The following is a 16,357-nucleotide window of genomic DNA, read 5'->3' on the forward strand; positions in this document are numbered from 1 at the left end:
TTTTCATCTTTCAGGGCAAAGATCATGTAATGAACAACTGTATGTAAAGAGATATTCCACATACACTGTGTCAGCAGGGCATCCATTTAATCTGGAGTGCCCTGTGAAATACTGTACTAAGAGGCCTATTGTGACCTGGTGCAAGCTCAAAGGAAAAAACTGTTTACCTCTCGCATATAAACTTCTGGGATACACAACTTGGAAAGAAGGGGAGAATATTTCAGTTTTTAGTCTTCATTTTAATCACGCGCTGGCTAGTGATTCTGGTTCATACCGCTGTTCTGCGAATTTTACATCTGGAGTTATTGAAAGCCATTCAGTAACCATTAATGTGACAGGTGAGTTCTGCACTCCAGGGCTATCTGATATTTTTTCAACATGTTTCAAGGAAAAGGAGGACCCAGATTCTCAAGTGATTATGTTAGACACTGAACTCATGTAAATGAGAAGGTTGTCACACTCCTCAGATGGTGATCTGTGTGAGCACGTGTGTATGTAATTTTGAGGTGAGAGAAAAAAGAATAGAGAAAAAAATACAATAAAAGTTCTTGTTCTTGCCTTTAGGGAGTATAGCATTTATCTGATAAATCCAAAAGTAGATCATTGAAATATGGAAAAAATTACAAAGTGAATACCAATAGTAGTAGGTAGCTGTCTATTCTTTGTCCTCTTTTCCTTCTATTTTTTCGTCCACTTACCAGTCCTTGACTTTTGTTGATAACAAATCCTTGAAGTTACATTTGTGGTGCTCAGACAATTATAAGCTTGTTAATAATTCACAGTTTGCACAGAGAGCAAACAGCACACAAATAAACCTGACTCCCTGATGTGCTTTGAGGACGTTCATAGTTTTAGCTGCCTCCCCAGTCCCTCCCAGAGGTCCTCAAATAGGCTCAAATATCAGGAGAACAGGTTGAAGTTAAAAACCTAGAATAAAAAATGGAAAGCAAAGAGAGAAGTAGAGGAAAATTTTTTTAAAAAAGTTTGATTTATGAAAATCTCACATCATACTCAATGGTAAAAGATTGAAAGCTTTTCCTCTAAGAACAGGAAGAAGACAAGAATGTCTGCTTTTGTCACTTCTATTCAACACTGAACTGGAAGTTCCAGCCAGAGCACTTAGACAAGAAAAAAGAAATAAAAGGCATCCAAATTGAACACGAAGAAGTGAAACTATCTCTATTCACAGATGATATGATTATATATATAGAAAATCATTAAAAATCCACAAAAGCTACTAGAGTGAATAGATGAATTCAACAAGGTTGTACGATCAACTAAAAAAGTCAGTGGTATTTCTATACGTTACCAATGAACAATCTGAGAAGGAAATTAAAAACAAAAACAATTCTATTTATAATAGCATCAAAAAGAATAAAATACTTACAAATTAATCTAACCTGGGAGACTCAACACTTGTACACTGAACAAAATATGGCTAAAAGACTTAAAATTGTTAATGTGGCAATATTTCCCAAAGTGATCTATGGATTCAATACAACTCCCATCAAAATCCCAACAAACGTTTTTTTCTTTTTCTGCATAGATGAAAAAGCTGATCCTAAAATTCACATAAAGTTGCAACAAATACAAAATAGCTGAAAAATATCTTGAAAAAGAAGAGCAAAGTTAGAGGACTCACACTCCTTTATTTTAAAATGTACTACAAAACTACAATAATCAAAACAGTGTGGTGCTGACATAGTATAGATATAAAGATCAATAGAATAGAATTGAGAGTCCGTAATAAATCCACACATCTTTGGTCAATTGACTTTTTTTGTTTTTGATAATTTATCATCAAGTTAGCTAACATAGAGTGTATACAGTGTACTCTTGGCTTCGGGAGTAGATTCCTGTGATTCATCACTTATACAAAACACCCAGTGCTCATCCCAAGTGCCCTCCTCAATGCCCATCACCCATTTTCCCTGCCCCCTGCCCCTTTCTACCCTCAGTTTGTTCTCTGTATTTAAAAGTCTCTTATGGTTTGCCTTCCTCTCTGTTTGTAACTATATATTTTTGTTTCTTTCCCTTCCCATATGGTCTTCTGTTAAGTTTCTCAACTTCCACATATGAGTGAAACCATGATATCTGTCTTTCTCTGACTGACTTATTTTACTTAGCATAATACCCTCCAGTTCCATCCAAGTTGTTGCAAATGGCAAGATTTCATTCTTTTTCATTGCCAAGTAGTATTCCATTGTGTATATAAAACACATCTTCTTTATCCATTCATCAGTCAGTGGACACTTAGGCTCTTTCCATAATTTGGCTATTGTTGAAAGTGCTGCTATAAACATTGGGGTATATGTGCCCCTATGAATCAGCACTCCTGTATCCTTTGGATAAACTCCTAGTAGTGCTATTTCTGGGTCATAGGGTAATCGATCTTTAATTTTTTGAGGAACCTCCACACTGTTTTCCAGAGTGGCTGCACCAGTTTGCATTCCCCAACAGTGCAAGAGTGTTGTCCTTTCTCCACATCTTCACCAACATCTGTTGTTCCGTGAGTTTTTAATTTTAGCCACTCTGACCAATCTGAGGTGGTATCTCATTGTAGTTTTGATTTGTATTTCCCTGATTATGAATGATAGTGAGCATCTTTTCATGGGTCTCTTAGCCATTTGGATGTCTTCTTTTGGCCAATTGACTTTTAACAAGACTTCCAAACCCATTCAATGGAAAAATGATAGTTTCTTCAGTAAATAGTGCTGAGGCAGTTGGATATACATACACAGAAAAATGAATTTGGACCTCTACCTCATACAACATGTAAAAATAAGTAAAAATGGATCAGATATTTAATATAAGAACTAAAACAATAGAATCTATGTTTGTATAAAATTTTAATACTATTTTTCCTTAGAGGAAAACACAAGAGTAGATCTTCATGATCTTGGATTTGTCAATATTATTTTGCTACAGCATCAAAAGCATATATACATAAATACATAAATAAATAAATTATACTTCATAACAATTAAAAACTTTTGTACATCAAAGGACACTATAAAGAGAATGAAAAGACAACATATGGAATGTGAGAACATATTTGCAAATCATATATCTGATAAGGGACTAGAACCCAGAATATATAAAGAAGTCTTACAACTCAACAACAGATAAGCAACTCAATTAAAATGGGCAAAAGACTGAATAGACATTCCTTCAAAGAAAATATATAAATGGCCAATAAGCACATGAAGAAATGCTCAATGTCATTAGTTATTAGAGGAACGCAAATCAAAATCACAATGAGACACCACTCACACACACTAGGATTACTAGAATTTTTTTTTAATGGAAAATAACAAGAGATAGCAAAGATGTGGACAAATTGAACTCCTTGTACTGTGCTGGTGGGAATGTAAAATGTTGCAGTTGCTTTGGAAAAGGTCTGGCAACCTTTCTTCAAAAGGTTAAACATAGTTTCCACAAGACCCAGCAATATCCAAGTGAAATGAAAGTATATGTCCACATTAAAACTAGTACATGAATGCTTATAGCCATACTATTCACAAAAGTCAAAAAGTCGAAACAATCCAAATGTTCATCAAACTGATAAAGGAAATGTGTTATATTCATACAGTGGAATATTATTCAGGCAAAAAAAAATGAAGTACTGATATGTTACAAAACAGTTGAACTTCAAAAACATTGTGCTAAGTAAAAGAAGCCAGATAAAAAAGATTACATATTATAATCTTGATTCTGTTTGCATGAAATACGAAGAACAGAAAAATCTGTGGAGATAGAAAGTGACTAATGGCTGCCAGAGGCTGGCAGAAAGGGTTAATGGGAGTAACTACTTAATGTGTATGGAATTTCCTTTGGGGATGATGAAAATGTTCTGAAACTAGATAGTGCACAACACTAGAGAGTTGTACAACATTACACTAAGTTGTATGCTTTAAAATATTAAAATAATAATATTTATGTTAAATTGACCATGAAGATTACTACAAAGAGAAATTTCAAAGAGTTCTGGTGCAATAGTAATGTCTGAAATCTAGATGCAGACGTATGCAGTCACTTCCTCTATGGACACCATTCATTTGAATGCATACACTTTGTGTTTGTAAAAATTAATTTATTACTATATATGCACACTTTGGAGTCCATCTTTTAACTCCCTTAAAGTAACCCAATGAAGGAATCCACTTAAATTCCTTAAAAATCTTTTAAGTTATTTTAAGACCTCTGAAAGCAGCCTGGTAAAGGAATGCACAACAATCTAGTGCTGGTTACAACCTCTATCATCAAGCACAGAAGTGTAGAAGGGATTTAAGGCAGAGTTGGAGACCCTGCTTTTGCACATTTGTTATCAAACTCAATGCTAATTGCCTGTGACTATCCGTGCATTGGCTTATAAACCTCTTTGGAATGGAAGCTGTGTCTTAAACATCTTTGCTTCTCTACAAATAAATGGCACAGTGTGTAGCACATAATAGGTGTTCAATAAATATTTCTTTATAATTCTTAAATGAATTAAATAACATCATCTATGCAAAGTTAAACAATTGCCTTTAACAACCTGGAGAAGCTTATACTATAGATTATGGAATGAATCCTTTCTGGAGAAAATTGCACATTCACATAATGAGGTAAAATATTGAATTTTTTAAGAAGTAGTACTTTTTTAACTGGCAAAATAAATGATAAAAATAAGCAAAACTTGCAAAACATTACTTCCAGGATATTAATGATACTATGAAATAGTAATTCAGTGCTATGAGATTATTTATATAATGTATATTAATATAATGTATAATAAAATTAAATGCAGTGGCATTGAGACCACCCTCCTTGGAAGAGGGACTGTCTTGTGTAATTCTGTCTTCTTTTGTGGGAATTAACCCCCTTCTGTGCAAGAGGGAGGAATTCAGCCAAGGTCAGAGGCAACCCAAAAATGACTTATGACATGGAAGTGTCCCAGGGGTATTACTGTGTCTCCTCTGTCCCATTTTGGGGTCATTCCACAGCCACTACAGATGGTTGCCCAGTTTGTAAAGTGCATAAAGGTTCCTGTTCCAGGAAAAAGTCGGAGCTGAAATTAGGATCAACAATCTGTCTCCCTAGGGGAGGAAGGGGCCAAAGGGAAGAGAGGCAGCTTCTCTCTTGAACCCTGTGCCTGTGGGGCGGGGGGGGGGGGGTGGCGGGGGGCGATGTGCTTATTAGGATCACACTGGGGATGAGCAAGAAAGATGGAGATGTGAGAAGGAAAAGTTACCTAGAAGACAGGAAGGGCTTTTTAAATTTCCCTTTGGAGATTCCTATTCTAATTTGTACTCTCCAGACTTTCTTATCACTTTTGAATCAGTGCTCCTGCCCTAAGGGGAGGTCCCCAGGACTTTTCTTTGGCCGTCTACTCTTGTCTGACAGCAACCTTCACTCTGGAATTGCTTCCTTCCTGTAGCTTCATGAGCATCTCAAACTTTCATTATCTTCCTTCCAAATCTTCCAATCAGCCATATGGACTCTTTGTCTTTAGTGTTTCCTGTTTTAGTCCATTTCAGCCAAACATCTTCCTAATACACTTCACTTGCCTAATAAATGTCTTCCATAATGCCGCTCCTTTAGTGAGTCCCCGCAGAGCATCTGCGGTGCTTCCCATGTTGGGCTCACATTTAACCAACATTCAAGGCCTTCCACAGTCCACCCACACCTACCTTCCTTGACTGCTTCTGGACTCCACCATGAACCTCTACTCCAGCCCCACAGCCTTACCTGCCATCATCGCATGTCTTCACCCTATGCTGCTCTCTCCACTCATAGGGCAACCACTCATCTGCCTCCACTTACCACAATTCTGGCTTTCCTGTCAAGCCCAGCCCATTTCCCACATTCTTAAGGAAGCTTTCCATGTTCACCCTAGGGGAAGTGATTTCTCTTTTCTAGCAAATTTTATGCCATTTAAGGTCTGTGCCTCTCATTTATCAGACATTTCCTTGCACTGTAGTAATGTATGGAAATGTTCTTTATCCCATGAAGAATTATAATGTCTGGAAAGCAGGAACTGTGTCATATTTTTCTGGGTCATCCTTGCTTCCTTCACAAAAGTCAAATGAATTATTTCAGAATTGGCTTTGAAATGGGTGTGAATTTGCCTTTTATGAAGTGATGAAAGCAAACATAATAGGGAAAGAGTTCAAGAAAAATTCCTTTTCCTTCTGTATGTGGGAGTACTCAGTAAGCTGAGTACCGAAGGAGAAAAATATACTATGAAATTATATTTAAAAACAATGCTTTGCATAAAAATGATGTGGAGGTGTGACACAAAAAATATTTCTCCCCTTCAAATATCTTTCTTTGGCGCTATTGGGAATTTTCCTGTTTTGCATCTGACTCTCTTTCTTTGTCCAAGTTAAGAATTGGTCCATGTAAGAACAGGACTATGGCAGAGTCAGGGCTTGGACACTGCTGGGAAAGCAGTATTCTCCCAGAATGAGGAAAAGTGCTTTGCAAAGCAAAGCCCCAGAAGAAAAGGTGACAGAGCTGGGGAACAATCCCTGGAATGCACATGGGCCTGTACATCCTCCCCAACCTCCCTTGGTCAGTCCGTGATTAGGAACTTCACAAAGTCAAGTGGTCATTCTCTTAGCAGAAAAGTGAGAGTGGTATGAGTAGGCAGGAAGTGAAAGGCATAATCTCTGTTTCAGAGTGAGTAGTCAGCATGGCCTCCAAAGCATCCTTTCCTTGTGGCCCTCCACACTCACTTGGAGCACCTGCTGAATGAGCATCCTGTTTTTCCAAGTGCCGGAAGGTGTCATACAGGCTGTATTCTGTCCTTATACTTAAGTAATAGGGAAAAGGGAATCAACGCAGACAGATGACGTTTGTGTTGTATTTAGGGTAATTTTTCAAGCCTCAAAATAAATCTAGGGACTTAACTTTGTGTCCGTGATCTTTGAGGTGGTGATTTGCACATCATGCAAACTCCTTTGAGCTGGGTTACTGGGTTCGGTTAGTGTGCAAATGCAGGAGTCCTCTCAGACTAACTCTGACTCTAGACACACACAAGTATTGTTTTTGCAACTAGTTTCAATTCTTTATCTTGCTTTTCTATTTCAGAACAGACTCAAAATAATTCAGAATACCCTCTAATAAGTAAGTATCAAACTAGTCAAATAAAAATAAGGAAATAAGATTGTTTCATGGTTGAAGAAAGGATAAAAGTTGGATTTTCCTAATGGAGTGAATTTTTTTTTGTATTAGATTTTCTATGTGGGAACCCTTGTCCCTATTTCTATTCATACCCTCCCCCCAGACAGCTGTGTCTGTTGTTGGTAATGACTTGGCTGCTGTCCTAACCTAAGCAGCAGCTGCAGCATGGATAATGAAGACTTTGTTACCACTCTTTTGTTATCTAAGCACTATTTGCCCAGCTTCAGTAGCTCCTGACCACCTTTACCTTGAACCAAGCATATGAGGAAGAAGGTAGATAACTATGTTAATATATTTAGAAATAAAAATTTGCTGCATAAAATACTTAACATATATACAAAATTAATGCTGTGTGATGCATTCTGATTTTTTTATATCCTGTTGTGATTCTTATTTTTAATGTTTTTTGTGGTCTATTAAATTGTTTCGCGATCCGTCGATTAGTTGCAACCTATCATGGACAAACAGAACATTAACGCATGTTAACATTGATCATAGCAATGAGTATAAGCTGTATGCCCAGCAGAGCATATTTGGAGATAACAAGGCTATCTGTAGATAACAAAATTATATAGTATATGGAGATACCAAAGAGTTATGAGACAACAAAAAGACCTTTGTGTTAAAGAAACTGGAATTTAGTATCAAAAACATGTTGGCTTGGGTCCTAACTACAACTCACTAGCTATCTGACCTTGGGTAAGAGTCTTGGAACAATAACCCTTTTATCAAGGCATGGAACTAGATAAAAATAACAGTTTCCTTACTTTTCTTTAGTGGTGAATATGAGAGTTAAGTAAGACAATGTCAGTGAAAGGGCTTGGTGAAGTGCTTTCTGAGAGCTGTTATGGGTATTCTTTTAGAGGGGATCAATCCTAGCAGAATTACAAATTCTTACAAAAGATGAATTTTAACCCAGAGTCACCCACATATGCTCATCAATAAAGCAAGAGGTGGGTGAGAATACTGAGGCCAAGGGTTCTGTGGGAATGCATCCCAGAAGGGAAATAGAGGCATCAGCTGGAAATCTCCTTCATTCAAGTTCTGATGATGCAGGAGGTATTACTGATCCTATTATATCTGAAATTTCCTAACTGTCTTTAGCATTGACTCACATTTCAGATACAACTGGTACCTCAGGACCACCCTCTCAGGAAGTGACGGCGGACAAACGATGGATGCTTTATAGTTTGCTTCCTTTGGGGGCGTTGCCTCTGCTCATTACCTGTTTGTGCCTGTTCTTCTGCCTTAGAAGGCACCAAGGTGGGTTCTACCTTCCATCTGCTGCTTATATGCTACACATTTGGGGGTCAGTTACTAGGGCTGATTGATTTTTAGTTGGTTCTTGTTTTCTTTCCCATATTCTGCAAGGAGCCATGGATAATGATTTCCTCAGGGACAACATCCTTCCACCAAAAAGACAAATGGATTAATTCAGGTCCCCTTCAGTCATAGAGAGGCATGTTCTCCACAGCACAGTGCTCCAGGCAGGGCCTGTGCTAAAGAGGGCATGTGGCTGGGACTGACCCATTCCACTTGTGTCTGTCTTAAGTTTATGTGACAAGCAGCTCTTCTAAACTTTAAGGGTAGTGAAAGGGAGGTTGACATAATCTCTCAGGCCAACAAGTCTGCTTTGAGTTAGTTTGTCTCCTCCTCTTTTTCAGAGCCACACCACATCATACCACTCATACACGCCCTTGCCTAAATGAAGACCGTGTTTCCCAGAAGGAAATTCCTATGTCTGTACTTTCTTTTGCCACCACAAACACAGGCCTGAACTGAACTCTCACCCAAAAGTAATGCATTTGAAAAAATGTGGGTTTGGCTAGGACAAGAGAGGTGTGAAATCTTGGAAACAATTCCCTTCTGCTTGTTTAAGAATTCCTTTGGTGTCGGGAGCAAACACTTAAACATAGTAAGAAAGAGATGTGTAGAGAATTCTGATGCAGCTCTGTTCCAAAACATCCCTGTTCTCTCTCTCTTTACTTTTCCTGCTCTGCCATCTCCTCCCATCCCAGCTCCCACATGGGCAGCCTCAGGGTAGCTACAGAAACAGAGCTAGACAGAGCAACCCTTTTCTCTGCCACAAGAGAAAGCTTTGTCTGGGCAAAAGTACTTTCGGTGTTTTGTGGTAAGGACTTCCGGAGCCCAGAACATTCTCAGAATACTGAAGGAATCCTCTGTAACCCCAAGTTACATGTGCAACTCCAAGTCTCTTTCGATAGTCCCTCCCTAGCTTTCACCATCTTTCTTGAGGCTGCTTTAGAAAACTTTAGAAAAAGAGGCAGGAATAAATGCTTTGATCTACTATATCTGAAGTGAACTGGGCCATAGGAGATCCTGGCCTTTGTGGGTGAGGGGACAGCAGTGTGTCTGGCATCAGGTATAGAATGTCCCCAGAACAGGATTTCCAGCCTGTTTAAAGTGATACAGTACATCCTGCCTCTTCCTCTTGGATATGCCATAGGACTCTCCGGAGTCAGAAGGGAAGAGCCAGTGAATGTACACAAACCGAAGTGTATGTGCCTTGTTGGTTCCAGCAAATAAACATGCCAAAACAAATAACAATGCTGCCACTGGCCTGGGAGGCATCCCACCTCTGCCCCAGAATTTCAACCTAGCAATCTGATTCCAGAACACATATTCTTACCACAACCTTAACTTACAGGGAATTGGGAAAGAATTTGGTGTTGTTCTTTACTCTTCTTGGTTGCTTATTTGTCTTTTTGAATTCCAGCAGAAAAAAAGGAGCCTTCTGACACAGCAGCAAGGGAAATTAACCTGGTATGTTCCATGCATCTGTTAAAACAAATGCAATCTATGTTATACCATCTTAATCTGGATATAATATTTTAAATTTAATAAGTCTATGCAACATTTACCCTGTCCCAGGAACTGTTCTAAATGCTATACATAGACTTACTTCTAAAAATGTGTTTATTTTTTTAATGTTTATTTATTGGAGAGAGAGAGAGAGAGCAGAGGAGGGGCAGAGAGAGAGGGAGACACAGAATCCGAAGCAGGCTCCAGGCTCTGAGCTGTCAGCACAGAGCCCGACACGGGGCTCGAACTCAACAAACTGTGAGATCATGACTTGAGCCGAAGTCGGACACTTAACCGACTGAGCCACCCAGGCATCCCTAAAAATGTGTTTATTTTGCATTAATCTCCATCTGCAGCAAAGATTCTTCAGAATTCACAAGTCTCACAATAAGTGGCCTTTTGGAAGGGCATTAGTGGCAGGGTAGACCTGAAGCAGAAAAGTCAGAGAGTAGCTTGTACAGCCTTGGCTTGCTGTTGGCCTGTTATGTGACTTCAGGCTATTTAAATATTCTCACAAAAACACCTTACAGTCTTTTGGTAGAGAATTGAGAGTTAATGAAAGAATGAACCATAAATAATCTCATAAATGACAGGTGATTTCTTCACAGACTCCCAGCAGCTAAAGAAACATGACCCTAAGTCTAGTTATTATGCAAAAACTCTCATAATGTGTGTGGGCTCATCAAGGAAGAGACCTCTCAGACAAAGCCAAGGGCATTTTGGAAGCAGTGTCGTTTCCCTACAAGTTCTTGGAATCTAAACATAGGCTTTTTATTTGGGGCTCAATGTTGTGTAAATATTGGAACTCAAAAAAAATGGAAGATGAGGCAATACATTTCTGAAAAAATTTTTATGAGGGTCTTCAGTTAAAAACAAATAATTGTAAATGACGTACTGCAAAGGAACGTGTCTGTGTGTGTGTGTGTGTGTGTGTGTGTGTGTGTGCATGTTTCACTGTGGAAGGGTAGAGATAAAGTTGTAGTAACCTTCTCAAAAGTTCCAGAAATACCAAAGGCAGATACAGCCAATAATTTTATGTATAATATTAAATGACGCTCAGCATTCCTCACCAGTTTGCCCAATTTTAAATCAAACCAAATACATTCAACTTTGTAAACTCGTATTAAGTTTTTAGTAAGCAGCAGTAGGCATCACTATGTTGGGTGCTGAAGTTTTGTTTTTTCAAGTAGGAAAATTTTCTTAAATGTTGTTTTCTTTCTTCCTATAGTGAACAACAACGAACTACATTCTGTTACAATCAGGACTGAGATCTATGAAACTATCTAAAACAATAATCTAAATAGTTTCTTGCTTAGATAAAGCCCAGCTTGGTTAAAATGTAGTCATATGTCTTCCTGTGTAGGCTGAACAAATTATTTATGATCTGAAGTTGAATTGAACGGGCTTCTCTATGTGTGCAATTATTTAGGAATTTTGTTTTAAGATGCCTGTGTCTTTTGCAGGAACTCACAGCTTTGGCCCATTTCAGTTGGCCAACATTTCAGAAAATATAGTGATGCCATATTAGATCTTTGAGATTAAAGATTTCTTAGGAAGGGACTTGTATTGAAATCAGTGGAATAGAAATCCAACGGAGAGAAAGGAACTGGTAAAATTATGGCAGGTACATATAAAAGCCGAAATTCTCATCTTATTCCACAATGGTCCCTGGAGTATATAAAAATAGTTAAAATACTGAAAACCCGGAACTGTGTATTTTTTTAAAGTGCTTTGTAAACTGTAAAATGGCATTACAAATATAGAGTAGGATAGTGGCTTTGGCGTTTGTCATCTCTATCCACAGACAGAGCCTTGTGGCCTCCACCCACTTTCCTGAGGTCCTACAGGATAGGCTCAGCCACAGGACACCGTGTTTTATTTTATCTCATTCATTCTAACCAAGTTTTCCACAGAAACCAGCCATCTTTTGGGAAGGGAGCCAGGTAACTGAGTTGACAGACTTTTATACAATTGTAAAAGTACAACAGGGATCTTGTTGCTATATTGAGGACTTAGGGCTATTTATTAGGTCACATGACTGTTTTCTTCTTCAAAGCTTCTTTGGAGAAATTACCCAGGTTCCTTCGAATGGGGGTTGGGACACTTTTCAGCTGAGCTAAGAGACTGAGGGGGGTAAAGCTATTCCTGCCTCATTCAATCATCCTGCCTCAGAGCTATTTCCTGGGCAGCCACCTCATTGAAGGGTAGCGATGTACTCAGCATCTAATGCTTAGTTTCTCGGGATAGGGCCAGACGTGCACGTGTGGTAGAATTCTGCCAGGAAGGGGTAGGATATGGGTTACTTCACATACAAAATAAGGACGATAAAGGACCAGACAGGCATGTAGACTGTCAAAGACTGTGGATCTGATACCTTCACGGAGTTAGACCAAACTTCATGTATGTAAATTGACTGGCAAAATTGTGATTAAAAATTGAATTAACAACTCTTAGAGTTAAAATAATATCTTCATTTTTACCTGGTAATGTCCTTGAATAGTTAGGAGTGGGTAACAAATAACTGAAAAGAGTGAGAAGCATCAGGACACATTTTATTTTAGTTTTTGTAAGTTCACCTCTTTTCCCATTTTTTTTCTTAATTTTTAAAAATATTTATTTATTTTTGAGAGAGAGAAAACACGAGTAGGGGAGGGGCAGAGAGAGGGGGAACAGAGGATCCGAAGCAGGCTCTACGCTGACAGCAGAAAGCCTGATGTGGGGCTCAAACTCACAAACAGTGAGATCATGAGCCCAAGTTGGATGCTTAACCGATTGAGCCACCCAGGTGTCCCTCTTTTTTTTTTTTTTTTTAAGTTCACCTCTTTCTCAGAAGCTTTAAGATATTTGAATTATTTGGAAGTATAATAATTTTCTTGTGATAATCCAAATATTGTAAAATTTTTCCTGCAGTTAGGCCCTCCTTTTCCAAAATTGAAAGCAATTTCTAATTCCAGGTTTTAAATCATAATAATGTATCTTGGATAACTCATCATATTTATTCTTTCTGACCCCTTAGAGGGCATCTGTTCTATTTTATTTTTAATCATTTACTTCTAAGCTGTGTTAATGCTATCCATTATCTTATAAGCTGTCTGAAGTTTCTTGTGGGATATTTATGCTTGTCTTATTAATTTGGGCTGAGAGATTGAAAAGTATTCTGTTGGGGCACTTGGGTGGCTCATTTGGTTAAACATGTAGCTCTTGATTTTGGCTCAGGTCATGATCTCATGGTTCGTGGGATGGAGCCCCATTTTGGGCTCTGTGCTGACAGTGCTAAGCCTGCTTGGGGTTCTCTCTCCCTCTCTCTACCCGTCCCCAGCTCATGCTCTGTCTCTCTCTAAATAAATAAATAAAACTTAAAGAAAAGTGTTCTGTTATGTTCCTAAGACTTTCATCTTTTAACAAATAAGAATATGCTAAAAATGTAGATGTCAGCAGCAAATGTGAGGAAGAATAAATTATTTCTGGTGATGTGTTGACTCCATTTAGCATATACTAAAAGTTTGCTAATTGTATGCACTACCACATCCTTAAATGGTAGTTAAAACAATCTTTTTTCTCTTATAGGTTGATATTCCCCAGCCCTTTCGGAGTGAGGAAACTGAAGTGGGAACCGGGCAAAATCCCCAAACACTGCTATCAGAAACTGGTACTTATGATAATGACCCCTGGTTCAGGGTCCAGGAAGAGTCTGAAGTTTATTCTAACCCATGTCTGGAGGAAAACAAGCAGGGCATTGTTTACGCTTCTTTGAACCATTCTGTCATTGGAATAAACCCAAGACAATCAAGGAATGTGAAAGAAACACCTACAGAATATGCAGCCATATGTGTGAGGAGTTAAATTCGATCTTGATCTCCAACTGGTGATCACTGAAAGATATGCATGTCAACACCATTACCAAGCCCAACAAAAGGTTAAATAACATTCCTTGACCTGAGAAGCTTCACTTTAAGGAGGTTCATGTTGGTGCTCGGGTCTTAAGGGTTCATAGGACAAATGACTAAAATTTCTCCCCCCAAATTCTGAGGGAACTTTTTATATGACACCCTTGAACAACAACACAAAAACCTTTCCCTCCAAGACTAAGTGATATTATGAGTAGCAGAGTGGCAGAATATTTAAATGTAGCTACATTTTACCCAATGTACAAAGCTAATATATTTTTTGGAGGATAGGAGACACATGTAAGTAAGAGAGGTTTGTGTTATCTGGATCAGTTCACTACACTCTCTTGACAAAGAAAGGATGTCCCAATTTGACTAACTAACCATCAACACAGTCATGATAGTATGTTTATTTTTGGTCATTCTTCCATGATGAGAAATATTCCTCTGTCCCTCTAATACTGTTTTTTTTTTTTTTAATGTAAAGAGGTAACTTTAGACTTGATATAAGAAAAGAATGGAAAGCATAAATGGTTCAGTAAAGTTGTGGGCTACACCGACTACTGTAGAGCAGATGCTCCCTATACCTGACACGCAAATGGTTTTACATTGTTGAGCAAATATAGGTAGTAATGGAGCAACTAATGTGTGGTGCATTTATAAACAAAGTTGTGACTCAGTGGTTAGGTCACATGGACTAATGTATATGAATGTGATATAATGCTGCTGAATTAATATACTCGTGGGTGTTTAAACATAAAAATAAGCATCATCGAGCAAATGCAGATTAATGACTTAAACTGCTTCATAGTTGATCTGATAGCAAATGAAAAGAACTATTAATGGAATGGAGAGGGGTGCCTGGGTGGCTCAGTCGGTTGAGCGCCCAACTGCAGCTCAGGTCATGGTCTTGCGGTTCATGAGTTCGGGCCCCACGTCAGGCTCTGTGCTAACAAACAGCTCAGAGCCTGGAGCCTCCTTCGGATTCTGTGTGTGTGTGTCTCTCTCCCCCTCCCCTGCTCATGCTCTGCCTCTCTCTGTCTCTCAAAAATAAATAAATGTTAAAAAAAAAATGGAATGGAGAAAAGTCTTGAATATTTAGTTGGCCAGCCCAGGTCACCATACTTTCACTAAGCACATCTGTATCTTGCTGTTCTTCTTACTCCTTTCTAGGGAAGTCAGGGCAAATCATCCAGAGTGAAGTGGTATAGCTTCATAACAATTCATTAAAAATTTTGTAGTTGCAGCCACTTGAGTAGAGCAAAAAGAGAGGGGTTCAAACTTTCTGAATTTCCAGAGTACTTGAGTCTAATTATGTCAAATATAGCCTACAACTTCATTCAACAGCATGAGTCTATTAGACTTCTCAGGTGCTGCTACTGAAGAATGCAGTAGACCTCTTACAAAGTGGACAGCAAAGGTTGGGATCCATTTGCACAAATATGTGAGCTGCTGCACAAATGAATGCGGGATGTGTGTGTGTGTGTGTGTGTGTGTGTGTGTGTGAGAGGGAGGATAGATGACTTACAGAAGTGGTAAAAAAGACAAACTGACAAAACTGACATTCCATTTCAGTTTCCTAAAAAGTTTAAAATACTACAGCAAATGGATCATTAAAGAAAACGTATGAAAGAAATGTATGAAGTTGCGGGGACAGGAGTATGACATCCCATATAATTTTTTATGCCATGAAGATAAAACTGGGATTCTGTGGTGGAGCTTTCCTCATGTAACACTGGCATTAAGATTTTGCCCATTAGATTGAGATTGTGAGTCACTGTTATCTAGCCAGTATGATATGGCTATACCCGAAATTTTGAGCAATCAGTTCCAGGTAGGCTCTTTCAGCCAAGCTGCATTTATGGGCAATTACGTACAAAAGATATATTAGAATAACTGTTTGTGGTATTCTTAAATATAGAAACAGGAAGTATGGGGAGGATACATTCAGCTGTCCTTATCAGATAAACACACAATGCTGAACAGTTCCTTCATAATTTTTTTAAAATTTAAACAAAATATGTCTGTGTATTATTGAGGATATTCTTAGCATGTCTTATAGTAAAAATAATGTTGGTAAAGATTTCACTTCTATAAATGATTTATTCTTACATTTGTACCATGCTGCCAAAATTCCAAATCATTGATGTTTTTATTCCTTCTTAATAAAAGCTATCAGAGTTATACATGTATTTCCCCCCAAAAATCTACTCAGTATAATTTACATGGTGTATTTAATTAAGGAAATATGAGAAAAAGAATATGTATATAATTTAATGATTTTTCATGAATTTTTTTGACAATTCAGGAGTATTTATTATTAATAGATACAAGCGTTTTATTTCTTTTTTTCAATTTCTTATGCAGATTTTCTTTTCTTTTTATTTTTTTCAATATATGAAATTTATTGTCAGATTGGTTTCCATACAACACCCAGTGCTCATCCCAAAAAGTGCCCTCCTCAATACCCATCCCCCACC

General features: G+C 38.1%; 1 protein-coding gene across 4 annotated transcripts in view; it reads left to right on the top strand.

Moving 5' to 3' along the window:
• BTLA (B and T lymphocyte associated) overlaps nucleotides 1–16,069 on the top strand; it is a 32,492-nt gene extending 16,423 nt beyond the window's left edge. The window contains exons 2-6 of one of the 4 annotated variants that reach the window (XM_058731424.1): nucleotides 15–338; nucleotides 7,075–7,110; nucleotides 8,272–8,430; nucleotides 9,908–9,951; nucleotides 13,558–16,069. In XM_058731424.1, coding sequence (XP_058587407.1) covers nucleotides 15–338; nucleotides 7,075–7,110; nucleotides 8,272–8,430; nucleotides 9,908–9,951; nucleotides 13,558–13,833 — 839 coding nt within the window. In that variant the 3' untranslated portion in view covers nucleotides 13,834–16,069. Of the gene's footprint in view, nucleotides 1–14; nucleotides 339–7,074; nucleotides 7,111–8,271; nucleotides 8,431–9,904; nucleotides 9,952–13,557 lie in introns of all 4 variants that reach the window. The other 3 variants (XM_058731423.1, XM_058731425.1, XM_058731427.1) reach the window with 3 other exon arrangements.
• The last annotated feature ends 288 nt before the right edge of the window (nucleotides 16,070–16,357 follow it).

This window comes from Neofelis nebulosa, chromosome 5 (genome assembly GCF_028018385.1).
Source record: "Neofelis nebulosa isolate mNeoNeb1 chromosome 5, mNeoNeb1.pri, whole genome shotgun sequence".
NCBI lineage: Eukaryota > Metazoa > Chordata > Mammalia > Carnivora > Felidae > Neofelis > Neofelis nebulosa.